This window comes from Hypomesus nipponensis, chromosome 13, assembly GCF_054491055.1.
Source record: "Hypomesus nipponensis isolate SF chromosome 13, ASM5449105v1, whole genome shotgun sequence".
In the NCBI taxonomy this organism is placed as follows: Eukaryota; Metazoa; Chordata; class Actinopteri; order Osmeriformes; family Osmeridae; genus Hypomesus; species Hypomesus nipponensis.
Window position 1 is genome coordinate 7,834,614 of NC_140373.1, and position 25,387 is coordinate 7,860,000.

The window sequence follows — 25,387 nt, forward strand, 5'->3', positions numbered from 1 at the left end:
AATATTTAAACACAAGACACCAAGACCGTAATCATAATACATATTGGGGGGCACATCCCCCCCAATATTCGAATCTGGTCAAAATGTCCCCCCCAATATATTGATATAAAATACAAATGTGCTACGCTACGACAGGCAACCACGCACGCTGTCCGAAATTATCATAACAAAATTAATTTGTCCTCCCCAATGTTGACTCCATGGCTACGGCCTTGCAAGACACTGACTGTGTGGAATTCAGACATGCACACGTTCACACCACTGCAGTGTCTGACCTATAGGCAATCATGCCACAATCCTCCTGAAAGATTCATATGGGAGTGATCAACAGGCATGGCATTTAAAATGTCAAACAAGATCCCAAATTTCCCAGCCTTCAAAGGTGGAAGAGCAACCCTTATCATTTGAGCCATTCACAGTCCTCTTTCAACTCCCCATTTCCCCATATCCCTACATCCCACTTTCTGTTTCTACTAACTGCTTACTTTCTCTTACTACCTTCTTTCCAGTCTTTCTTCATAACATTTATCCCAGCCCCTCCGCTTTACAGCTCCCCATAACCAATCACTTTAGAACCAGCCTCTCTCCTCTGCCAGCTTCCCTGGCGAAAGCCCTGGAGAAAAAGCATGCTTGTAACTAGACTGGTCTGAAACAACAGCATGTGTTCTCTCCCTGGACTGGCTGTGTGTCTATATGACTCTTGTGCCAGCAGCAGTTAGCATGACTGATTCTGTGGCTAAAGGTGGATGTTTAATTGCCTCCCCTGAAGTCATGGCCTGTCCTATGCAACACCAAACTATTGTAACAGCACACAAATCACTTACACAAGGGATACACATACGTCTTTGACGAGGCACAGTATAGGAACGACACAGAATATAACACTCACCAGTTAGCTGGTCAACACACAGAGCAACTGAATAGGCCAAATAAACAAGCAAGGAAATCCTCAAAGTTGCTATCACAAGGGGTTCAAGCAATATACAGCAGATACATTATATATATATTCAATGTAAGTCATTCTTTGTAATGTTTAACGATGAATTAAATGCTTCCAATATTTTTCCGGTATGACACCAATTCATTGCATTATATTTCAACCTGAATATGTCCCTTTGTCCATCAGGTAAAATTGTGCTTTTTGTTACATTGGGATTAATGTATAACAGTGTACATCTATGTATTCATGTGCATATTTGTTAGAAAACACATGACTTACAGATCATACCAAATTAGGTTTTACAAGAAAATCTGAAAATCATGTGTTACAGAAACCTGTTGTATATGTTCTAGTATGATGTTGTTTATGTGAAAGGATTTCTCATATATATATATTTTTTTTTTTTTGCATAAGGGCTTAATGAACAATGTAACAGATAATATTTATGAGTAGAAAGTGTTTATTATTTTGAGGTAAGGATATGTCAACTGCTGGAAGGGTGTACCTGGCTCAATATCATATTGAATGTTCCTTTGATATGGTGATGGGCATCAGAGGTAATGAGAAACACACGAGGTAGGGGTGGTAGTGGCCAGTGTCTGGTACTGTTTCAGGAGAGATAGAGAACACAGAGTTCTGTAAATAAACAAAACAAACAAAAACAACAAACTAAAGAAGAATGGCTTAGTACCTACAGTGTTGATATGTCTTCCGTACATGACACATATAACATGGATTTGAAGGATGCAAGGATATTTTCAAGCAAGTACCAATTTTAGCCTGTGATAATGGTATAATATGAAGCAAAAAGATTATTTGTTATACCAAGCAATTTATAATATTTTCATGTGTATAGACATTTTCTTTATTGATGACTGTTAAGTTACTGATGCTACTTTTGATGGGGTTAATATAACAAAACCATTGTTACATTTATTATTTCAACTTGTCGCATCTTATTCAATGTTATTTGTTAAGAAATTAATAAAAACACAATCTGGCTAAATGACTTCGTCCAATAAACAAAGGGTAAAGGGAAGTAAATTAGGCAAATTGCCCACATTTACCATGAGACTTTCCAATTATATAAATTGACAAGTAGTTAGGAGGGGTGTAAAGCCAGAAAGAAAATGTGTTGATTTCTATTTCCACCATGTGGCCATTCATGTCACTACACACTCTCAAGGCCTAAGCATTGACCAAAAAGTCCTTCTCAGTTCTAGACTAAATGTTAATTGAATCTAAAGTAAAATCTAATATGAAAATATAGTAGATCAAAAAAGACAGCATAAAAGGTGTTATTCATTCAAACCTGCTAAGAAAAAGGTTACTAGTTGACTGTGCATCCTAAGCACAGGGTTAACTACAATAATCACACATGCACACAAAGCCTTAAGTGTAGAGAAAAATGTATTTATCAAGCAGAGTTGGGTAAATTGTAAACTGCATCTTAACATCATAAAATGGGAGATAAAAGGATGGATTTTTACACATCACAGCTCAATTCATTCTCCAAATGAGAATGACTGTATTACAAGATTGATTATACATTTAGCAGATGCTTTTATCTCAAGCGACTATATAAAGTTAATTATAACTATATATTACATTTAAGATCATTATATTAACAATTTTAAGGAAGTTTATTCCGCAAACAACTTTTTTTCAATTCAAGAATAAATAGACAAACAGAAAAATTAAAACAAACAAAATGGCATGAATACAATATTGGCAACAAATGACAGATGTTTGTCAAGAAGGAAAATATCAGTTGGCATGACAACACCTTTTCAACAGCTTGACTCTTGATTATTAAACAGTACTTCTAAATCTTTCAACAATCCTCAATACTTCTTTCCAGATATGGTTAATTCCTGTCCATCAATACAGAGTCTTAACATCTGCACTGGTGAGTAGCACAGTTGTTCTGTGCTTTGAGGTCATTGATGGTCATATATGTATAAGTGCTTGTTTTCCATTGTGTTCAAGAACCCTGGAACTGGTAAAAATACGGTTGGTCTTATAATTTCCAACTTTATAATGTAAAGACAGGACAAATTAACAATTTGACAACATTTACTGTCGGCATTCAACTAACAGATCTTGGACGAGTTCCTTGTTTGTTTGTTCTTGCCGTCCTTTCTACCCTAATCAAGGTATTGACAAAGAAGAAACACACAGGAAAAAAAAATGGATCAAAAAGGGTTACTTAAGGACGGGACAAAAAAGGGTCCCCACCCACCCACTCCTGTGCAGGAGAGATAAGCAACTCTGGGCCTGGAGGAGAGCAGAACAGGGTCAAACAAGTGTATTTAGTCAAAGTGCATTTGTTTTGTTTTCAGAGTTTCCATATTTGTTTCAATGGTTTTGTTCCACTAGGTGCCTTAATCAAGCACACCCCAATGGTATTTCACTGAGAGACACCCTGCAGGTGTCCTAGTTTACATTCAGATGGTCCAGGAATGTGTTGACGTCCTGTCCCTTGATACTCTACCCCTGCCAGCTCCGACGTGATTATAGTAACAATGTGGGTTCCACTGGGGGGCAGGGAGAGTCAGCTTAAGGATTTTAAGTATTTGTCAGGCTAGGCTGGTGTGTGGAGTGATAATGAGGTAAGGTTATTGGGTTTAGTAGTACTTCATTGAGAGGGGCCCCATAGATATTCTAGCAATCAACAAACCATCCACTGAAACTGAACTGGTTAGTGGATCATGTCAGATGGTTTCTGACAGTCAAATAGGGAATAGTGAATAGGGGGACCTTCCAAATAAAGTTTTACACCATTGTTAGCTTGCAGCTTGGCTGGCATCTAGGTAGGTAGGTAGAGGACTCTAGAGCTGTCCATCTCCTGCCCTGAAACCAACCGTCTTATCAGTTCCTACATAAATTTAAACTGTACCCATTCCTGCCTGTCTATCTCTGGCCATAGTTGCCGTTGAAAGTGCTGCCCCCTGGTGGACTGATGCTGATGGACTCCAGGAGGGGGCGCAGAGCCTGGCCAAATGGGCTGAGGAATGAGGAAACATAGCAAGGAATACAGATGTGAAACTGATTGACAGCTCAGGTATATGGATCAGTGTGAATCATAATAGGATTAAGAGTGTGAGATAAATTGTGATATTTTGTGAGCATGTGTGTTTGCGTGACTCACGTGGACAGGATTTCAGATGGCAGGTTGGTGATGTGAGCAGGGATCAGGCTGCCAGTCAGGAACTGGGCCACTTCATTAGTAAACGTGTTGCAGTTGTGCTCCAACAGGTGGTACTTGTTACTTCTGGCGACAGGGGGATGAAGGGAAGAAAGAGAGAAAGTTGACATAGAGGAGGGGGTAATGAAAAAGAAAAGAAAATAGAAGAGAAGGATAAAGTTGGGAGTTGTAGATCACACAGCAAAGCAAAGACAGAGACAGAGTAGTGAGAGATAGGAAATATTGTGAATGAGAGACAGAAAACCTGCCGATATTCATTATTCAATACGTTCAGATGACTGTCCAGAGCACATTACCTGTATGTGGATTCTCCCAGCGAAGACAGGTACTCCATAAAAATCTCCTGAGTCACCTCTGTGTTCCCCAAATCCACTACAGAGTTGGGTTCTCCAAGTTGGGTCCTACCCTGTAAGCAATACATTCAAACCGCTTTGTCATCATGACAACTCTTCTCGCCATTGCTCCCTTGCTCAGTCTTTCACTAAATCAACTTCTATGGACCAACAGGGTAAAAAGGTAAAGACAACAAAGCTTACAGGCAGGCAGTTAGCGATACCCTCTCCACCATAGAAGAACTCCTCCCCGTGGACAACAATAGCTGTGTGCCTGAGTGAAAACAATGTCAATACATTTTACCATAACCCACTTTTGTATTTTCTACATTCTACTCCTTATATTTTGCCCAGTATCAAGAAGGCTGATAAACGTTGTGTCCCGGTGTCCAAATAGAAGTTGTAACAATATATCAGTACATCAAGAAGCATTGGCATTGGCATGTGTGCCAAAACCTAAACAGACACATTTTTTAAATAAAGAACTTGTAGCTACATATGTCAACAAACGTCCCATTTTCCCCAAATGTTGTTTCATAATATAAATCCTCACCATATCCCATCAAGCTGCTTCCCTGTAAAGAAATAAAAGAGAGCAATGTAACTCTAGTGCCTTCCATAAGCTTTCTTAGTTATGGGCCTATTAGCATCCCCGGGTTTTCCTGATTGCGCACCTCACCGGGCATCACCCTCCGCGGAAGAGCACATTTCATGTTCAGGTTGTCAAATTAGCAACTTACCCAGCATGAGGGGACTCAACTGGCGAGCCATTCCTTTGGAAATATCGTAAACATACAATTTTACAGAGTACGAAGTGTTTGGTTGATCCATGGTTCAATTTGTTGTCTTGAAATTTAGAACTTTGATAGCTGTCACAATGTTTACAAACTAGCAAGCTAGCTAGCTATAGCCAAAAAGGTAACTAAACAGTACAGCACGCTAGTAGAGTACCCAAGTTCAAAACATACATAAATTCTAAAGATCAGATTTGAGTTGTTCGACAATTAAGAATCAAAGTAAAGAAATAAAAATATTTATCCTTAGCTTGCTTGTCAGCTGGTGATGCTGTGTCACTGTGTGAGTGAATAAAACACTGCTGTAACAGAACCAATGAAAGGGCAGCAGGAGGGTTACAACATTCTGACGAAAACATAGTGAGGTCACACAAGCTACATAAGAGAAAATGAATAACAAATCAATAACAATTTAAGCCTGAGTAAGCATAGGCTACTTTTAACACACATACTTTGTTGATAGAAATGTAGTGGTCTGAGCATAGTTGTTTTAGCAGTGTGTTGGTATCTACAATAGGCTACTGTAACATAATACCATAGAAAGTCTGCATAATACACATTACGTAACGTTAAGTGAAAATTGAAAATATAATTCTTTCCCGTTTTGCTCCACAACATTTTCGTCAGTACCATATACCTAAAGTAGAGGGCAGTATGCACTAAGAACACAATGCATGAGTATATATACCACAGAAGAAGTCAAGGCTTCTTCAAATAAGAAGTGGGCAAGTTTTTGTGTAACACAACCAATGTTTTTAGATTTGTAATAAAGTGAATTGCATTTTAGGTAATAATATTACAGGCTCCAGTCCAAGGTAGGCGTATAGACTTAGTATGCCTTTATAATCTTCTGCATTTACCACCAACAATTATGTTTGTAATGTATGTAATGTGAAATGTAAGCATCTAAAGCTAGCGACTTTAGCTACCCGCCTGAATGATTCTCATGTACTAGTAGTGGTTGACAATCTGATGATTTTTTACACAGATATTTAGCCTTTGTAGTAGTGTACTGTTGTTTTTCCAATTTAGAGCTATCAACTTGCAAAAAGGCACTTAAAAGTGTAACCTTCGTGTTTCAAACTAGGTTATTTCATTATTTCAATGTTACGATGCACGGACTTGGACTACTTCTTGCAGGTACAAGGTCCCGTACGGTACAATGGCACAGTGGAACGCCTATTATCGGAATGGTGATGATGACGAAGATGATGATGAGACGGAAGAGGGGGATGAGTCCGGAGGTGACACTATAGATGGCAGGGTAGCCATTGCTATGTTACAAATGTATGTTTGATCATTGTATCACTCCAGACATCGTTCAAAGTATGTTCTGGATCTGTCCCTGACAGGTGACTACAAGCACACAGGCAGGGACAGTTTGGTGTTCCTGGTTGATGCCTCCAAGGAGATGTTCATCAAAGGAGAGGATGGAGAGCCCTCTAACTTTGACATGACCATGCAGGTACTGGCTTTCCTCTCATCCCTTTTTCCTCATTCTTTCCATTACCCTTTTAGTTCCCCATCTCTTGAAAACCCTCACTCCCAAACTGTGTAATTCCCTGCTTTATTTGTGCTATACTTCCTCCTGCATTTCTCTAGTCACTCATTTCCGTGTATCCATGTATCCCACAGTGTGTGCGCAGTGTGTACACCAGTAAGATCATCAGCAGTGATAAGGATCTAGTGGCTCTGGTGTTCTATGGGACAAAGCACAGCAAGAACCCCCAAAACACCTTCAAACATGTGTATGTCTACCACGACCTGGACTCACCTGGTAGGTTTGTAGGAATGAAGCACCCGCTGGTGGTTTACTGGCCAGTCTGCTTTTAATATCCATGTCTTTTCCTCTGTCTTCAGTCCTCACCTATGTCTCCTGTTCTCTCCTTCTCTCATCCGGTCTCCCTCTCGCTCCAGGTGCCAAATGGGTCCAGGAAGTGGAGAGCCTGCGTGGGGAGAAGGGAGCCTGTCTGGCAGCAGAGACCCTGGGTAGTGGGGACACCTCTCTTGGCGACGCCCTCTGGTGCTGCTCCAACCTCTACAGTGACATCAAGCTCCGCCTCTCACACAAACGCCTCATGATCTTCACCTGCAGGGACGCGCCACATGGAGGTGACAGCAAGCTCGACCGGCAGGCACGCACCAAGGCTGGAGACCTGAAGGAGACAGGTGGGTTTGGAGACCGAAAGCGGCAGTTTGACGTTCTGGTGAGGCAGGATTCCAGGAGACCTTTTAATACGGCCCTTGTTACACCATCTGTCATAGTTATATAAAGTAAACATTTATAATTTCTTCCATCACTTCCTCTCTTTGTCTCTCATTGTTGTTCTCTCCATAGGTGTGGTCATTGACCTAATGCACCTAAAGAAGTCTGATGGGTTTGACGTGTCTCTCTTCTTCTGCGACATTGTGAGTCCTCCGGAGGATGAGAGTGAGCTGGGGCTGCAGCTGGAGGCTTGTGGAAAGTTAGAAGACCTCCAGAAGAGGGTCAGGGCTAAAGAGCAGAGGAAGAGAGCTCTGGCCAGGTAAATACAACTGTGGAACCTTCACCTTTTGTGGTGTTTTTGTGTTCTGTTTACGACCCCCTTTCCCCTCTCCTTTTCACCAGGTTGAGTCTGACCCTGGGGGAGGGTATGAAGGTAGCAGTGGGTGTGTACGTCATGGCCCTTTCCGCTAAGAAACCTCCACCAATCAGGCTCCACCGTGACACCAATGAGCCAGCTAGGACCAAGACACGCCTCTACCACACCCAAACAGGCAGCCTACTGCTGCCCAGTGACACCAAGAAGGCCCAGGTAAGGGAAGGCTGGTTAATTTGTTCTCACTGCCACACATGTAGAGTTTGTAACTCATTGCTTATGTAAGGAGCGGTTAGTAACGCTAATGAATAGGCTTTCTGTGTGTCTGTAATGTCTACAGCCTGTGTGTTCTGTATTATAGGTCTGTATTTTATAGTTAATATACTGTATGTATATGGAATGTACTGTAGGTTTATGGGAACAAGCAGATAGTGATGGAAAAAGATGAGCTGATGTGGATGAAGAAGTTTGATGACCCGGGCTTGGTTCTGATTGGGTTCAAACCTCTGGATTGCCTGAAGCTGCACCACCACATCCGGCCTGCTGTCTTCATCTACCCTGAGGAGCAGCAGGTCACAGGTGTGTGTGGACTGTGGACTGTGTACATGTTCTAACACTCCATGTCATAATGAGGAGAAAGACAGTTGAAATCGTGTCACCTTGGTTGTAGTATGTTTGGGAAAGCCTATCATTGTTGGGACAAGAATTCTACAAAGCAATATTTTCACCCTTCTCTCTGACTTGTCTTTCCAAAGGAAGTGCATGTGTGTTCACAGCATTGCTGCAGAAGTGCATCGAGAAAGGTGTGTTTGCTGTATGTAGATACACTTCTCGTCGCAACACTCCTCCTTGCTTTGTGGCACTGGTGCCCCAAAAAGAGCAAGTGGATGAGAGCCAGGTCCAGATAAACCCCCCAGGTAACCCGGGGCAACGGTTGAGGGGAGTTTCTGATGCTTATAATGCATCCTAGTTTTCTATTATGGAATACAATGGTTTCACTCTGTCTGACTGTATGTTTGTACGTGTGTGCGCACATGCACCAGGCTTCAATGCCATCTTCCTTCCTTTTGCTGAGGACGTGCGATCCCTGGACATCCCCCAGAACCCTACAGCCTCCGACACACAGGTGGACAAGATGAAGGAGATTGTGCACAAGCTGCGCTTCAGATACAGGTGCAGTCTTCAGATATGTTCATTATTGACAACTTCACTATCAGGCATATGATTTCAGCCAAGTCGTTATAGATGTGTCTATATATAGCTTTTCAACCTTTTGACCCAATAGGGGAGAGACAATAACAGGTCCTTGTGTGTTGCAGGAGTGATGCATTTGAGAACCCGGTCCTCCAGCAGCACTACAGGAACCTGGAGGCTCTGGCTCTGGATCTGATGGCACCAGAACATATAGAGGACTTCACCTGTATGTACCCTGCCCACTCTGCCAGTCCATCTGGGACTTGCTGATTTGATGAATTGCCATGTTCTCTATTGTATTATTATCATGTACAAATAAGGCATCAAAATATGCACACTTTTCAATTGTGTTTCAAACCTCTTTTTTCCCCTATCTGTTTTTTCCTGCTTGCTTCTCTTCTCCCTACCTTTCTCATTTTCTCTTGGCTTTTCCTATCTCAGTGCCTAAGATAGACAGCATAGATGATCGTCTGGGTCCTCTGGTCCAGGACTTCAAGGATCTGGTCTATCCTGCTGACTACAATCCTGGGGCTAAGACTGCATCCAAGCGCAAACCAGGTCAGACTGTGGGGTCTAGATAGTTTCAATATCGTATTACTTGCCTGTGCTTGTAAACTAGTATTAATCAGTTCTGCATTTGCTATTTAGTTCTAACTACTTGATGCCTCCTGTTTATTATGCAGCCGAGGCAGGGGGTGGAGCTGAGAAGAAGCCCAAGGTGGAGATGTCCAAGGAGGAACTGCAGGGGCTTGCACAGGAAGGCACTCTGGGTAAACTGACGGTGCCGGTATTGAAGGACGCCTGCAAGCAGTTTGGTGTTCGAACCACCGGGACCAAAAAAATGGAGCTGATAGACGCACTGATGGCCCAGCTGACCAAATGAAGAGCTTTAGTTATCAGGCCGGCCTCGGTGGGAAGTTTGTCGGTTGTCTTTGTGATGGAAGAGGGGAGGCAAATATATAATTAAAGGGCACTTCTGTGGAAAGTAGTGGGTTGAAGGTTTTGGAGAAACCTAAATTAAAATGAAACTATTGTACTCGTGTATGGCTGTAACTTTAAATGTTGTAAAAAAATTAAAAAAAAGACAAAAAAAAACATGGTGGTTACTTCTTAAAATTTTGCAAACTGTTTTAATTCCTTTCTGTCAGAATTAATTATATCACTGCGAAAATATATAGTCTACTTTTCTTGTCTCTGAAGGGAGTGTCTTGAATTGATAAGGCACAACATACAATAAAGAAAGAACGTGGTCGGGCAAGTTCTACAAGACTGAGCTTGTCAGAAAAGTTAAGTAGGCTAATTGCACGTGACGGAGGGTGGTGCTTGTCCGCTAAAGATCCTACCTGTCCTTTGTAAATATGGAGCCATGCGACTGCAAGACGAGCAGCGCCTGTACAGCAACTTCCGTAAACTGCGCAAGTGAAACAACCGAGTTGGAAAATGCGGTAACAGGTGAGAGCTGCATGAAAACAACTTTGTAAAGAACTTAACTATTCTTCACGATGGTAAACAAGTGAGGCTAAGCCAAGGGGACTGATAAACATGTAGCAATACTTGTTTCTTGCACCCGAGTTTTCTACATAACTAGCCTGGGCTATCCCGAAACGTGCAACTTGTGTAAACAACGATGAAATCCAAGGCACACTGACCTTGAGGTCTAGTGAGAAAACGATGTTATTGTGGTGTCAAATCAGTGGACTCCTTTGTGCACCAACTTATTATTTTTACTGACATTTTATACACATAATGTTTACATTTCTTCTCGTGACTCGTAAACAACACTACAATGGCTTTGATTTGAACGCTTCCTGTCGCTCTCTCCCCACCTCTCCCTCTCCTTTTGCCTAGGTCTATGGTTAGACTTCAACAGTGTACTGACCGCAGTCCTGACTGTGGTAGGCTATCTCCTCTACAAGTTCTCACAGGGTCAGTATCCACTCAGAGTCCATATTGGTCCACATAGGCTCTCAGGTTCGAGGTTAGACCAAAATGGAATGTATGGAGACTGTAGGCCCATTGCTTGGAATAGGCATTCTCTGTGACCACAACCTAATCAGCGTAAGGCAAAAAAAAAGTGTGGGTCTCAATAGTGATATTATACAGCTTAGACAAGTAGCCTAAGTTATTAGACTTGGCAGCACATTGGAGTTACATCACCGCATGGCTTGAAGTGACCTTTATATAGTGTCTCATCATTACAGACTGCCTATTCAGTCATTTGGGGGGTTTCCTTGCAATTTTGGCATTCTTGAAATGGCGTGTCCGATTGATAATCAATTTCCTGCTGCTCAACATTTGTAAACCATGTCAGTTTGGCATAATACTGTGGTCTTTCACAGCACTCCCAGCGCTGATAAGATGGCCAATTCGTCTCTTCTGCACTCTGACTGGTAAGCAGACAGTTGAACCTCTGTGCTTTTTATTGAGTCACAGTTGAGGGAACACCATCAATGCAGTGCTAATACACTCTACTAAGGTTAGGGTATGCCGATTAGTGCCATACACCTGACTTAGTAGACTCTCAGTCAGGGAATCATTCCAGTTATGTATATAGATCTGTTATAAGGATAAACCATAATAATAATAGTCTGTTCTGTATTTAGAAAGCACTTTTATCCAAAGCAGTATACCAAGGGGATTTGAACATGCAATCTCTTAATCTGTAGTCAAATGTTATACCACTGAGCTATTACCCACCCCATAATATGCATTTTAATTTTAAACACTGTTAAACCACCATGTGTTGCAGGTCTGACAGCTTTGTGGAGCTGGGTGAGCCATCTTGTGGGCACTTTACGCAGTACGTATCTCCATATTTACCATCCATCTCATCCTTCCTATTTCAGGACAGCATCCAGTAGAGCCGAACACCAGATGTATCTTCACTGATGACCTGTTATCTTTTACTTGGACGTGAAATCAATGCCTAACAGTCAAGCAGGCATGTTGGTACATGTACAGTATGATTAATCATTCAGTGTGTTGCAGGCATACAAAGCCTGTTTAAGTGGCTGTCTCGTATTTGGAGGTTTTCAGCAGGTGAGAAGCTGCTTGAGTAATTAACTATTTGTCCTCTAAAATATTCTGTATCAGGGCTGAGTGATGAAGTTAAATAACTTTATCTTCCTCACAGCTGTGATCTCCAAACTCATCTCTGTGCCTGCTGTCATTAAAGCCTTCACAGGTATACGGCTCTTTTCCCTTCCTTTTCTTCCCTGGGTCTTAGTTACCGCTAATTTCTCCCCCCTCACTAATGTTAACCAAGGTGTGGAATCTGTCAACAAACTCCAACAACATATTAAAATTGAGTTAGTCAGACCTTTACCCCTATTTTTTTTCAACAGAGGACTTGGCACTCTCTGTAAAATCTTATCATATTTAGTGTACTGTGTCTTTCGGGGTTGTATCTCAAGTCTCTTCTCTTTTGAGCTCATTTCTTTCTGCTGTAAATCTGAATGGCTATTCACACAAGCCAGCTGCAAAATATTTATCTCCCTTTTGTTTTTGTTTCCTTCTCCCAGTAAACTTCAGAGAGCAAGCTCCAGACAGGGATGTTCAATCACCCAGGTCAGGCAGCCCCAGGGAGCCGGAGGTGAGGCTCATCCTGCTAGGGCCTCCTGGAGGGGGCCGTACCTCTTTGGCAGACACCCTGCTGGGCTGCAGACGCCCCCTACATGAAGGCCAGGCAAGCCCTCTGATGGAGAGCAGCAGGCGGCAGGCGATGGTAGAGGGGAGGGTGGTGACGGTAGTGGACACCCCAGACCTATTTGGCCCCTCCCTGGATGACCGTAAGAGGGCCCGGGAGGCCCTGCGAAGCCTCCAGCTTATCAGTCCTGGACCCCATGCTATCATGCTGGTTATCCAGGCCCCAGGTTCTGGAGGTAGGATTGATCAGGATGCTGCAGAGGCCACCAGGGTCACACTGGAGCTTTTTGGGGAGGGAGCCAGCAGCTACATCATAACGGTCCTCACTCATGCAGACTGTCTGTGGTCAGGCAGTTCTTTAGCCCAGCTCCTGGAGACTAATGAAGGGGGTCTCAGGACTGCTCTGTCTCTCTGTGGCCAAAAGGCTGAGCTTGTGGGCAATGGCCGAGACTGCCCCCTGGGGGCAAGGAGGACAGTGGCAAGGAGGCTGCTGGCCAGGGTGGTGGAGATGAGGGCACTGCGGGGCCACTTCATCCATGAGCTGCAGAGAAGGGAGGACAGCCTCAGGGAGGAGCTACTGACAGACATGGCTGCTAACTTGACTCAGAAAATTAGATGTGTCAATTAAGATAAAGAGAATCAGACAGATTAGAAAGATGGAAGAGAGGGGGTGAAGATACTGAGAGATGATGTACTTCAAAGGTTCAAGCTGCAATTTCTGGTGTTAGGGTTTGGTGTAATTTTGTAGGTTTGCGGATTGTCTTTGCCCTACATGTTTTCTCACTGCACTGCATGGATATTATGGTTATGGGATGTTTGTCGTGCTGCTGATTCAATAAAATTCACATTTGTTGATGCCGGAAAATACGTTAAAGCATTCAGGGAGCACAGTGTGCACAATTAACACATTGTATTCGCTCTCTTATGTAGAAACGTCATATATAATACGTTGAGGTATTTTCTATGTTTCATAATGTGGAAAAAGTACTGAAAATAAAGTTGTACTGGGCTGTATGCACTCAGGCATTCAGGCAATTTATCACCCTATGATAACATTGAATGTTATTGTTTTACAAAGATACACTGTTAGAAACAAATCACTCCCACCCTGCATCAAAATAAACTGGAATATAGGGTTTCGCAGTCTCGTAGGAGGGACTACTGTACGCATTCAGGTCTGACGCAGACTGTGACAAGCGAAATTGAAGCCAATGACGTTTTGCGCATGCCCACGGAGAGGTATAGGAGCAACAAGGAAAAAGTGCTAGCTAGCTAAAGACAAAGGACCAAACAACAGCAGGAAAAGAGCAGAAAAGGTTGATTCGAGAGGATTATGACCACCCAAACTGGTATTTCACGAAGAAAAAGGTGCGTGGTGAGGTGAAAATTGATTTCGAGGTGATTGGTTGCATGGATCGTTATCAAACGTCTGGAACGTACTGCAGGCTTTCTAGTTACCCACTACATACAGTGAGAGCTTGAACGACGGTTGATGTAAGAAGTTATAGTATTGATGACAATATATATTTTGTTTTATAAATCTGTCAAACTGAATATACTGAAATGGTTCGCTTTAGCCAACTACAATGTGCTATTTACTAATCAGGGGGCTTTCTTATCTGGCAGTCAGCTGCCTAATGTGTATTCTAGTGCTAGGTTCCAGCTGACTGGGGGAAAAGAGAACTAGCAGAACGCCTGACATCGGACTCGCTGAGGCAAACATTGACATTAGGGATGTCAACATATTATTGCATGATTACTTACTGTCATTTTCTTCTCTCCCTACTTTGGCAGCTGTTTTCCAAGGATTGCTTTCCATTGAGCTTCAACCATCCCGTCTGCTTCATAGTTTCCCTCAGCTTGATGTCTGGTGCTGCTTGGGTATACTAGAGATGGAGAGAACTGCAGTGCTCAAGTGACTAGGAGAGAGTCCTGAACACTTGTAAAACTAGCAATATGGAGGAAGTCGAAAGAAGAGACACACACTGCCTTTTTGTACTTTGTCATTTTTAAGCTGACACGTCTGGATCATTTCTTACATCTAATGATTTTCAAGGGAAACTCCTACTGATCTTCGGCACTCCACACTTGAATCTTTTTACAGTTTTTTTCTTCCTCCTCTCAACATTTATAGCAACAGGGTGTAGTGAGCTTCGTCTTATTTCACTCCAGCCAGGAACTACCCCTACCCTCTCCTCACGCCCCTCCAGCACCTGAGAGGTCGCAATGATAATGGTTGCTGTGGCTGCGTAACCACAACGATGGGGAGTGCTCCATATTCCGGAGGGAAGGGGAGGGCAGTTGGGGGGCTGCAGGATCTAGGCTGTATGCCTTGGAAGGTCAGCAAACAGAAAGGGGAGGGAGGGGGTGATGTTGAGGGTCCAGGGGGAGGGGAAGAGAAGTCAGACCCGCGGCCATACCTCTCTCCTGCCCAGGCCCCACCCCCTTCAGCTATTTACCACGAGAAGCAGCGCCGGGAGTTGTGTGCTCTGCATGCTCTCAATAACGTCTTCCAGGACAGGGCAGCTTTCAGCAGAGACACATTGCAGGACATTTACCAGAGGTGTGTGTGTGTGTCTTTTGTTTGTGTTTGTTACCTCTGCTTTCCATCTCTCCTGTGCGCTCTCTTTTTCTATCTTGCTCTCCTCATTACTCTGTCTGTCCTCTCCAAAGACTCTCCCCCGGCACGCTGGTGACACCTCATAAGAAGAGCATGCTGGGAAATGGGAACTATGACGTGAACGTCATCATGGCGGCCCTGCAGACTCGGGGGTTTGAGGCCGTGTGGTGGGATAAAAGAAGGTAAAGCTGTGTTATGTCACTTTCATAGAACTTGCTGTTCTTTTACTACTCGTGTTTCTAGCGCTATTTGTGAGTATCTGTCTTGAATTAAGCCGGATTTTGCCAAACTAACTTGCTTATTTCTCCAATTTCACACAGGTCCACAATTTGTTTATCCAACTCAGTCATGTTCCAACAAAAATATTATTGTACATGGTTTGACTGACTTAGTATAAAAATGCATTCACGTTCTGTTACTTGGAGAGTTATTGTCTTCAGGGCTAAAACAAAGCAAATAGGTCACTGATCTTTTGCCATTTAAAAACAGAGAATAACTATTTTACCTTCTATGAACCAGAATTCGGTTTATTCGCCATGTATGTTACACAAACACGGAATTTACTGTGGCAGGAAGGTGTAGACAATAAACATATACGGATCTTAAATTAAGTTTAAAAAAAGTATGTACTATGGCAAATACAGATGCCGCAACAATGTCAAACTAGATCAGATGTAAATGAGTACTTCTAAACACAACAAACATCCTAAAGTAAAGTATGCATTAACTTGTTTGTGTGTGTGTGTTTCCTCCAGAGATGTGGCCAGTATAGCTCTCACCAACGTGACAGGCTTTATCCTCAATGTGCCGTCCAACCTGCGTTGGGGACCTCTCCGCCTTCCACTCAAACGCCAGCACTGGATTGGTGTGCGAGAGGTGGGTGGTGTCTACTACAACCTGGACTCCAAACTGCGCAGCCCACACACCATCGGGAACCCTGATGAGCTCAGGTAAGTGCATGTGTGTGTTTGGGTTTAGGCTGCCACTGTGTAAATGCTTTTATGAATTCCTGCAGTTATTCAGTAGATTGTCTTGGTACAGTGTAGTAGAAGTGGTGGTGGTAAAAGCTGATTTACACATCTCCACTAGGTGGCACTACACAGTAACTTACACTGTTGAGATATCAATTTATATAGTACCAAGTCTATTGAATGTTTCAATCTGTACTAACCACTCACAGCTATTTGTCTTCAGGTAGAAATAGTCAATCACATTTTACTTTGTTGATTGGCCCTAATGTACACTCTAATAATACAGCTGCACTAATGTGTATGATCTTTCCACTCTTACCTGATAAAATCACAGGAAGTTCTTGCGTCACCAGCTGAGAGGGAAGAACTGTGAACTGCTATTGGTTGTCTCTGAGGATGTGGAGGTTCACCAAACCTGGAGGTCGGAGGGCTGCCCGACCAGCCAATGATATCACATGATGTTGCTCAGGACACAGGCATGGTCCAATCAGGGGACACCGGGATGAGGAAGTTATGCTCAGCCAATCCACAGGGAGGCACTCAAGCCAGACTTCCTTAGTTTGTTTTGTTTACATTGCTGGAATCTGGCTGAAGCGATGAAGGATTCGAACACATACAGGGAAATCACTCAGAATCACACTACACACAAAACACACAGATCTACGAACCTTTATGTTCGGTGTTTGGGATTCTAATGTGTTTTTATAGATATTGACTATTTTTCAATGTCATTTTTGATTTAGATTTTTTGTACATTAACCGTTTCCAGTTGTTTCTAAGTGTGGGAGTTATGTAATATGACTCCCCTCCTTCCTGTGTCATTAGCTGTTTCTGCGCAAGTCCTGTACTCACAGATGTCTTTTGTGTGGCTATCCTCTCTCTGTCTCTCTCTGTGCATTTCTCTCCCTCCCCCTATTTCTCTCACCAGATGTGTCTGTCCTAGCTCCACTGTAATTGTGTATGTTCATCTCAGCTCAGCCTTTCTCTCATTATGACATCACCTGTTCACTGTTCAGGCCTCCACTCTGCCAAAACAGATCCTGAATCACAGGCACAAACAGTATCCAGTCTGTACAAACAGTGTGTGTATGCTGTACATACATACTGTAGGACTGCAAGGTAATGAAGCAAACGCCAAGCACTTCTGCCACCATACTGTCTTTGTAGACATCCTCTTATGTTGTAGCCAGTCTCAGAAAGCAGACCCCAGTCTCTGCAAGTAGAGTCTGTACAGTAGCCAATGAGAAGTGTCCTGTATCATGGGTCATGTCACAGCTCCTGCGTATCACAGGGTCTCTGTAGCCGATAAGCTGGAATGTCCTCTGTTTGGGTCAGAGCTGTATTCAAACCAGAACTGGGATTCCCCTTAACTATGATGTTATAAAGTAATATCATTATGGGAGACTGACAGCATATCAGTTGTCCGCATGCCAAATTCTCAGTTGTGAAATCTGTAGGCCTGTACTGTTCAACCCAGGTGGAGGATGGTCTAGTGACAATGCACTGTGGCTAGCTGTGACTGTGTCTTGGCTAGGGATGAGACACATCTGACAAGCTGAGGGAGTTTAGGGAAATTTGCTCTTGTTACATGATAATAGTAGGCAGTAGCAGAGGGAGCCATTTAGAAACAGAAAATGAGTTTGGAGAGTGACATTGAGGGGAAAATGAAAGTTGGTGGTTGTCCAGTCAGATATGTGTTGTTTTTTGTTGTTGATGTTTTGAAATCAGCCTTAGGAGAGATTTGTGTTGGTGGCTTTGTAGCTGTCATCACAGCAGAGCTGTGTGTATTTTTGAAGAGTGATAGATATGGCCTTAACTTGTTTACAAAAGAAGCAGTTATTCTCTCTTCACCTAAAGAAGAGATATATTTAACCCTGGTCCTTATGGGCTTGGTTTGTGGAAATGTACTTTTACCCATATTGAATATGTAATACTTTGCCTAATGTTGCTGTGGTCACATCTGACAAGTCATTTGATTGCTGGACTTGAGATGGGGCAGTCCACAAATTGGATACAGAATCCCATCACTACTACACAGAAAGTTATTAATGTTGTGATTTTTTTTGCTTTATGCCATGACAATCCTACCCACCTCTCCTGTCACAGGGTCCTGGTTCTTTCACGGTTTTTTCTTGTTTTCCACAGAAATAAAATGCTTGTAATGGCACTTTATGTATACCCTCAAGTGTGAGTGCGTCATTTCTTGCACAATGGAAAGGGGGGGATGTCGGAAAGGTTCCCAGAAATGTAGCCTATTCTTCCAAGTAGATATAATGTTACTATTTTTTTTACGGTGTTGATCGTATGGTTCATGACGTTGTCATCTGCGTGCGCAGACCCATGCCTACACTGCCGAACTGACAGCAGGGCCTGTTGTGAAGGAGCGCGCCTAGCAAGGACGCGCTGTTTGTGTCTCGGGGACGCGCCAAGCAGTGCAGATGTGTCGCAGATTTGGAAAGTCACTGTACGTACGGAAAGATCTAGTACAAGGAAGTGAAACGGGGAATACAACCTCCTAACTGAAACGAAAACAAGGCTTAATCGAGAGGGGAGGGGCGGAGAAGACGGTTTTGTTATGCGACAAGCATTCTCATGAACAGTTACTTTTTTGCATCGGACGTAACCAAAGTGAACAGTCGCTATAACAGTTTGTGCGTATAGTTGCCTATTGGTCCGATCCTATGGAGCTGTCAGCTATTGGCGAACAAGTGTTTGCCGTGGAATCAATCATTAAAAAAAGAGTTAAAAAGGTATGTGCATCAGTGCATGTTGCATGTTCCATCTATACTGTTATGTAGGCTACAGTTATTACAGCTTTTTAAAACTGGAATTAATAAAAAATGCTTCCTTTACATTTTGCTAGATAATTGCTAACCGTTGCACTAGTTAGCTAGCCTACTTTTACCTACTTCAGATAACCTAGAAACACACATTAGAATCCGAAGGGGGCGGGAGAGCGGGGCGACTATCCCTTTAACATAACGTGGAGTGTGTTGCCATTGCATTGTAGCATATGCGCTGTCGGTCCTTCTACATTTAGTAAGAGGACGAAATCGGAACATACATATCTGAAGTTGGTTCTGGTAATATGCAGAATAGAGTAGTAGTAGGCCATGATGATTACGCATTCGACAAGACTGCGCAGTTGAATGATGCGCTGAAAGATGAGGGTTTGTGCAATGAGGGTAGAGCGGTATACACGCAGGTTTGCATATTAGTGGTTTCTTAACTTAAACGTTCATGTGCAGTCACTTGTATTACCGTTCTTTCCTTCGTCTTCTCGGTCTCGATCTTTTGGTAATATTAATTAGTACAAGCGTAAACATCTGTCAGGTGATGGTAACGCACACACACTTAAACTGATAGCCTATAACTACATCAGCTACAGATGCTCCGACCGGTGTACATTTTTGGGTTATAAAAATTCCACCCTTATACAAGAGTGAAATCTTCTAGAATGTTTTGCAAGAATTCCTGATGGGGAGGGGAGGTGGTTCGTGAGGATCCCTTATGCCCAATGTTATAGTACGCTCCTTGGCTATGACGTCATCTTCACTAGTGGGCTGTCAAACCGGGAAGCTATAAGCATTACCGGCATGAAGATAACGTCATCTTGGAATACTTACCGGTAGGAACAGGACATCAACATGCCATCACAGAACATATATAAAATGAGCATTTCCCGTTATTGTGGACTAGTAGCCCCCAGCAGGGAAACTTTATCCCACTGACACTTCCTCATTGATGGTCTGAATCATGTGTGTTTCAGGGAAATGTGGAATACCTGCTGAAGTGGAAAGGATGGCCTCCCAAGTAAGTAGAAAACTCTACAATAGCTGTAGTCCTGCTATATACCATCAGCGCCAGTGTACTGTGTACACTAGGAGGGAGACCCCCTGGGCAGTAATAAGTTGGCATTGCTCTCTCTCTCTCTCTCTTTGTATACATATTTGCAGGTACAGCACATGGGAGCCTGAGGAGCATATTCTGGACCAGCGCCTCATTCAGGCTTATGAGGAGAAGTAAGGGAAAGACACAACACAGTCACATATCATCTTATGTGTGAATATATGGCCAGAGAAGATGCAATGCAACTACTAACTATGGAGCTCTAGTAATAACTCATTAACTGACTCATCTTGCTGCCTCCCCAGAGAGCAGAGAGACAGAGCCTTGGGACATAGGAAGAGAGGGCCCAAACCAAAGAGACTTCGGCTACAGGTAGGTTCAGGAAATGCAGCCACGGTGCAATGTGTTTGTCAGCTTCTGAATGTCTCTGTTTGGAGCATCATTTCCCATTGCATGTCACCAGTGTTAAATATCTCTCCCATATAACTCTCACACAAGTCAGAACAGTATATCACAGTGTACACAATGTTGAGACATGAGTAAATTAGAGGATATTAGATAATAATATTTTCTTCCTCACACCTCCCCACTTAGAACACAGTCTACACTATGGACTTGCGGAGTGCCCACAAGGCTCCAGAGAAGCCCCAAGCTCGCCTGCGTCTCTCCCTGACCCGCTCGCTGGATTCTGGGGCTGAGGAGCAGACGTATGAAGCCTGCCGGAGAAGCCTGCCTCCGCGGCTGGACGACCTTAAGAACCAACCCCACAGGTCACAGTTTGTGTGTCTCACTGCTCCTCCTCGCTCCCCCACCCCAACACAAAACAAGGACTGGGGAGGGAGGGAGGAGGGGAATAAGGACGAGGAGGACATGGAGGAAGAAGAAGAGGAGGTTATACAGGAGTCGGTCAGACAGACAGAGATATGTGGTGGAATGCTGAATGGTAAGTCATTATCATGAAGCGTTCATTCCTTTGTATTTAGGTTTACTTGGACTAATGCCCTATTGTTGTGTTTAGATAGAGGTGAGTATTTAATTTACCCCTATTCCAAATCTGTCTGGAGATCAGAGAGCAGGGGCAATGAGCATGCTGATCTACTCCCTATAAGTTATGTTGCCACATACTAGTGCATGGACTCAGAGTTAGACATGTTGGCTGTCTGGCAGACAACCAGAACTGCTGTTCCATCATCATGTTCGGAAAGCAAATCTGTTCTCTGTCAAGAGATTATGTGTGCTATGTGGGCTATCATTTCAATATTGTTTCATTCATTCAAAATGTTTGTGGGATGATTGAGAGAGGAGAGAGACACTTAATCCAAGTTAATGCATCATTCACAGCAGTGCAAAGTCTTCTTCCTGGTGTATTGTACAAGCAAGAAAACAGAATTTGTATCTGTCTTTCGTTATGACAAAACTATAATGGAAGGATAAACTATTTACAGCATCTCAAAGAGGTAACATTAACATGCAGGAAAGACTTGATGCAATCACAGTAACTCTGCCCTCTCTCTGACTGTTTTTCCCACCCAGGGCAGAAAGGGACCATGGATTGGAGCTCTGCTATTGGACCTGAGGAAATGACAGCTTCTGAGAGGTCAGACGTTTGGAGCCCTGTGATTGGCCCAGGGGAAGTGACAGTCACTGATGTTACAATCAACTCCCTGACGGTGACGTTCCGAGAGGCCTTGGCAGCTAAAGGTTTTTTCAGGGGCCTGGGCTTGGAGTTCTAAGACACAGCAACAAAAGGAGAACACTGACAGGGAGGGGGGAGAGAGACATAGAGACTGAGAGAGAGAAGTAGAAAGAGAGAGGGGTAGACGCTTTGGAAATATGGAAAGCTCTCAAGTTCGACCTATCAAATCTATTATTAGTTTGCTCCTCTACCCTCCCCAGCCTAGACAGTGCAATCTCTCTTTCTTCTCATCCCTCTATCGCCTCTTCCACACTAACTTCCTACTGTTCAATTCTATATTTGAGCATTCTGAAGGGTACAAGATGCTGTCTACTAACTACATTGAAATTGTCATAGACACTCATACAATGAGATATTCAAAATACACTATAGATGCCACTAGCCTGTACAAAATGGATTTGTGAAGTACTTATCTAGACTGTTATTTTTTGTAAACATGTGGCTTACGAGTTTTGTATGATTGTTCAGATCCTCTGCAAGAAGACCACAATCACCCTGCATGCCTTTTTTCATGCCTCACACACCCACACAATGGTGTATTGAACATTATTTTGTTACCCATGCCACTTAGTGTGATATTAAACAAATATGTTGTTTAAAAACCAAGAACTATGACTTGGTAACAGTCTGTACTGAATTGCACTGCATTAACATCATTAACTTGATGTGTCATCCCTATGGAATCTTTCTGGTCGGCTCCCATTGGTCAGAGGTTGTTTATCCAACTGGGGTGATTGGTCAGAGTCTTGTGACTCTACACTCTCTCTGTGACCACAAAGACAGGAGTGGAAGTGCCTGATGTTTCTGTGCCATTTGCAGGACTAGCACACAAACATAGAAACTGCCCCATCTATTTTGGTCTGATAAGAATGAATGAACTGTTTTTTGTTATGATTGGAGCTTATAACTCCAGAATGAATGATAAGGGTTAGACTGAGAAAAAGCATAAAAAGAGTCTGATGGATGTATTTGTGGTCATTATTTTTCTATATTGCTATGAATGTAGTTTATTTATTCTCAGAGAGAGAACCTTTGTGTATCTGTCATGTAGCAGATGAACTGAAAAGTTTTTATAACATTTTGTGATGAAGATTGTGCTGACTAATACAATGGCCATCATGATTATAAGACTTGACCTGGATAAAGTATCTTTGGTAAATACTGTCAGTTTCAACTACTTAAGGGTGCACTTCATTTAGGTTGACCTGTGCAATTAAATGAATGGAACAATCCCCGTATGTGCAAACCTTGACATATATTCAACACAGTTACCCCGCATATTTGACTATGGGAATTGACCCAGGTCTGGATGAAATCAGCATGTTTGATGTTGCCAACATTTGGTTCCAGCTTTGTGCTGCTTCTTGAGTCATTGCTGAGTAAAGAAAAATTGCACTTTATGTCCAGTTCAGAATTATCCTGTAGTAAATGTCTGCAATATATCTTCCAGTCTACAAATGTCCATGTGTATACCATTTTTATTTCTATTGTACAAAAATAAATATCTCATGTTTAACTAGAGGTTACGTATTGAGCAATCGTGTGAGAAAACCAAGCTGAGCTGGAATTAATGCACCTCTGACATAACAGGTGAATGTAAAATGAAGGGCATTACACCAATCTATTTTTCCAATAGTACAAACATACTTTATTGTACAATTAAATTATTGGCAAAAACTCAGACCACCAAAATAACTTAAAAAAGAAGAAACTAGTGAAAATGGAGCAACAGTTGTTTTTGCTTCCTCTCAACAAGCACCAAAATGTTAACAAGAGAAAAAAGTGGTCAAAGATTCAATTTGAACACTAAACAAATATTAAATAGTCTCATTTCCAGTCTCTTAAGAAGAAACAATAAAAACAAAACAAGTTGTTCAGTTGCCATGGGTTTGTACAGTGATTCAGTATGTTTTTACACTTATATGCATTTACATGAAACATTTCTTCAAAATGGCATGATATACTCAGCAGCCCCAAAGAGGTGGCACAGTGAGCAGTGTCATTTTGCATTACCACAACTTTAATACAAAAAAAACAAATCAATCTAATTCCTGTAGTTTCAAGTTTTATTCTCAAAAAAATAAAATTAAATAATATTTCTATATATAAAAGACAAGTGTTGTTTCTTGTTTTTTATAAAATAAGTCTCAAGATATATTGCCACTGTTTGTGTTTTGCCCCATTCCCCATCCCCAAACTTGGAGAAAAATAGTGAGCATGTGTATCTTATGTCATTTTCCCAATATGAAGTAAATGACCCAATTCATTTGAATGATTATTCCATAAGCATTTTCCTCTTGCCCTTTATCTCATTGTGCATGTGTTTAATCATGTGAGAAGTGTTGGTGTTCACAGCAATCATTTAGGAGTGATTTGTTGCTAACCCCCCCCCCCCCCCCCCCCCAAAGTTGGTCAGAAAATACACAAAGGCTCATTGGTGCTCATACGACCTATAACACCTCCCATACCATATGTACCTTTCCAAAATACTTTACATAGCTCAGGAGGAGTCTTCCTGGCTAGAGATGCACACACCTAACCACTGAAGAGGGGAAACTGAACAGTAGAAAAGAGTTTCTCTGTCTGCCCCAAGTCTGAAAGTCTGTACATCTTAAATGTTTGTTGAGTTTTATTTATTTTTATTATAAAAACAGTATTTCATTTAAAGTCCACAGTTTTCATCTTTCTTTATACAGTGATAACATTAAATTAAACCTCATGGTTCAGAGTAAGCGCCCCCTGGAAAAGAGGTGATGTGACAGAAAAGGGAGAAAGAGGTTAGCGGTTCCACTCAAGGTGAAAGTTCATAAGGAGCCGTCATGAGCACACAGAACCCTCCTGTCCATCAGCTGAGAGACCAGGCCAACATAGACATCAGCAGCTCATCCATCTAGCCACCCATTTATCCCACGCTCTATAGTGTGTTGGGGGAAGGGGGGGGGGGAGTGCACATTCATGGGAGAGGGTGGAGGGAGTGGATTGGAGAGGTATGGTGGTACTCTTGTCCCATCCATCATGGTTCATGTTTCTGGAAGCTTCTATTTTCCAGGATGTGGTGAGTCATCTAGCCAGTAAGATATGCCACCACACCCCACCTCCCTATCAATACTGTTTAAGATTCATATATATCCCTAAACCCCTAACAAAAAAAAACTAAGTCCAAATAAAAATAGAATAATAACCTCACCCTTATCGCAACCCTACCGGCTGGGAAAAAGTCATTAACAAAAATATATTCTATTTGAACTGATAGCAGTTGCAATGTATTATGTAGAAAAACCGTGAAAAAGAAACGTCTGAAAACGCAGGATATGTTTTTTTGTAGATTGAGAAAGTCATAATCATGATGTCAAAGTCATTAGAAATAAAATACTTCTCTGCAAAACGGATACAATCATGACTGATGAGGGGGAAGAAAAAAAGAAAAAAAAAAGTAAAAAAGGTCCATAGTATTAACTCACTCTTTAATTTTTCCACCACTTTTAAAATCTTAAAAATATTGTAAAAAAGGCAAAGTTCTCAATCCCCAAAAATATCACTTGTGTTACATACTAAGGAA

At 42.3% G+C, this 25,387-nt stretch overlaps 6 protein-coding genes across 10 annotated transcripts in view; 4 read left to right on the top strand and 2 right to left on the bottom strand.

The window, feature by feature from the left end:
* Window positions 1-2,332: 2,332 nt before the first annotated feature.
* desi1b (desumoylating isopeptidase 1b) lies at window positions 2,333-5,589 on the bottom strand. The gene is made up of 6 exons (XM_084669736.1): window positions 5,221-5,589; window positions 5,034-5,055; window positions 4,685-4,754; window positions 4,445-4,554; window positions 4,092-4,214; window positions 2,333-3,947 (listed from the first exon to the last, which is right to left on the bottom strand). The coding sequence occupies exons 1-6, from the start codon at window positions 5,309-5,311 to the stop codon at window positions 3,854-3,856; spliced, it is 510 nt and encodes a 169-aa protein (XP_084525862.1). The 5' UTR covers window positions 5,312-5,589; the 3' UTR covers window positions 2,333-3,853.
* A 349-nt stretch (window positions 5,590-5,938) lies between these two features.
* Window positions 5,939-10,220, top strand: xrcc6 (X-ray repair cross complementing 6). Its single transcript, XM_084669730.1, has 13 exons — window positions 5,939-6,089; window positions 6,415-6,518; window positions 6,627-6,739; window positions 6,910-7,051; window positions 7,192-7,443; window positions 7,613-7,799; window positions 7,883-8,069; window positions 8,264-8,432; window positions 8,609-8,770; window positions 8,897-9,026; window positions 9,173-9,273; window positions 9,489-9,605; window positions 9,731-10,220. Exons 2-13 carry the CDS (start codon window positions 6,437-6,439, stop codon window positions 9,928-9,930), a joined length of 1,842 nt encoding a protein of 613 aa, XP_084525856.1. The 5' UTR covers window positions 5,939-6,089; window positions 6,415-6,436; the 3' UTR covers window positions 9,931-10,220.
* Window positions 10,221-10,271: 51 nt separating this feature from the next.
* Window positions 10,272-13,589, top strand: LOC146259783 (GTPase IMAP family member 7-like). 2 transcript variants are annotated; one of them, XM_084669731.1, is made up of 7 exons: window positions 10,272-10,499; window positions 10,896-10,973; window positions 11,387-11,437; window positions 11,797-11,847; window positions 12,036-12,086; window positions 12,181-12,231; window positions 12,569-13,589. In XM_084669731.1, exons 1-7 carry the CDS (start codon window positions 10,406-10,408, stop codon window positions 13,318-13,320), a joined length of 1,128 nt encoding a protein of 375 aa, XP_084525857.1. In that variant the 5' UTR covers window positions 10,272-10,405; the 3' UTR covers window positions 13,321-13,589. The 2 variants fall into 2 exon arrangements, with proteins under 2 accessions (XP_084525857.1, XP_084525858.1); XM_084669732.1 differs by lacking the exons at window positions 12,036-12,086; window positions 12,181-12,231.
* A 9-nt stretch (window positions 13,590-13,598) lies between these two features.
* josd1 (Josephin domain containing 1) lies at window positions 13,599-18,468 on the top strand. 2 transcript variants are annotated; one of them, XM_084669734.1, is made up of 5 exons: window positions 13,599-14,060; window positions 14,487-15,255; window positions 15,366-15,494; window positions 16,068-16,262; window positions 16,618-18,468. In XM_084669734.1, exons 2-5 carry the CDS (start codon window positions 14,954-14,956, stop codon window positions 16,730-16,732), a joined length of 741 nt encoding a protein of 246 aa, XP_084525860.1. In that variant the 5' UTR covers window positions 13,599-14,060; window positions 14,487-14,953; the 3' UTR covers window positions 16,733-18,468. The 2 variants fall into 2 exon arrangements, with proteins under 2 accessions (XP_084525860.1, XP_084525861.1); XM_084669735.1 differs by having other exon boundaries at window positions 14,049-14,186.
* A 214-nt stretch (window positions 18,469-18,682) lies between these two features.
* Window positions 18,683-23,349, top strand: cbx7b (chromobox homolog 7b). Its single transcript, XM_084669319.1, has 6 exons — window positions 18,683-19,033; window positions 20,053-20,096; window positions 20,240-20,305; window positions 20,438-20,504; window positions 20,727-21,075; window positions 21,666-23,349. The coding sequence occupies exons 1-6, from the start codon at window positions 18,965-18,967 to the stop codon at window positions 21,863-21,865; spliced, it is 795 nt and encodes a 264-aa protein (XP_084525445.1). The 5' UTR covers window positions 18,683-18,964; the 3' UTR covers window positions 21,866-23,349.
* A 1,090-nt stretch (window positions 23,350-24,439) lies between these two features.
* Window positions 24,440-25,387, bottom strand: part of ep300a (EP300 lysine acetyltransferase a) — a 19,454-nt gene continuing 18,506 nt past the window's right edge. For all 3 annotated transcript variants that reach the window (XM_084669318.1, XM_084669317.1, XM_084669316.1), the window contains exon 30: window positions 24,440-25,387. This exon is cut by the window's right edge and continues 3,849 nt beyond it. The gene's annotated coding sequence lies outside the window, so the exon portion shown is untranslated.

Coding starts and splice junctions, on each gene's coding strand:
- desi1b (XM_084669736.1), bottom strand. CDS start 5,311: ATGGATCAACCAAACACTTCGTACTCTGTAAAATTGTATGTTTACGAT. Junction 4,215..4,444: donor CTGGGAGAATCCACATACAG/GTAATGTGCTCT, acceptor CCCTGTCGCCAG/AAGTAACAAGTACCACCTGT. Junction 3,948..4,091: donor CCATCTGAAATCCTGTCCAC/GTGAGTCACGCA, acceptor CTCATTCCTCAG/CCCATTTGGCCAGGCTCTGC.
- xrcc6 (XM_084669730.1), top strand. CDS start 6,437: ATGGCACAGTGGAACGCCTATTATCGGAATGGTGATGATGACGAAGAT. Junction 7,052..7,191: donor CCACGACCTGGACTCACCTG/GTAGGTTTGTAG, acceptor CTCTCGCTCCAG/GTGCCAAATGGGTCCAGGAA. Junction 8,771..8,896: donor GGTCCAGATAAACCCCCCAG/GTAACCCGGGGC, acceptor CACATGCACCAG/GCTTCAATGCCATCTTCCTT.
- LOC146259783 (XM_084669731.1), top strand. CDS start 10,406: ATGGAGCCATGCGACTGCAAGACGAGCAGCGCCTGTACAGCAACTTCC. Junction 11,438..11,796: donor TCTCTTCTGCACTCTGACTG/GTAAGCAGACAG, acceptor CATGTGTTGCAG/GTCTGACAGCTTTGTGGAGC. Junction 12,232..12,568: donor TGTCATTAAAGCCTTCACAG/GTATACGGCTCT, acceptor TCCTTCTCCCAG/TAAACTTCAGAGAGCAAGCT.
- josd1 (XM_084669734.1), top strand. CDS start 14,954: ATGGGGAGTGCTCCATATTCCGGAGGGAAGGGGAGGGCAGTTGGGGGG. Junction 15,256..15,365: donor TTGCAGGACATTTACCAGAG/GTGTGTGTGTGT, acceptor TCCTCTCCAAAG/ACTCTCCCCCGGCACGCTGG. Junction 16,263..16,617: donor GGGAACCCTGATGAGCTCAG/GTAAGTGCATGT, acceptor ATAAAATCACAG/GAAGTTCTTGCGTCACCAGC.
- cbx7b (XM_084669319.1), top strand. CDS start 18,965: ATGGAGCTGTCAGCTATTGGCGAACAAGTGTTTGCCGTGGAATCAATC. Junction 20,306..20,437: donor ATTCAGGCTTATGAGGAGAA/GTAAGGGAAAGA, acceptor CTGCCTCCCCAG/AGAGCAGAGAGACAGAGCCT. Junction 21,076..21,665: donor ATGTGGTGGAATGCTGAATG/GTAAGTCATTAT, acceptor TTTCCCACCCAG/GGCAGAAAGGGACCATGGAT.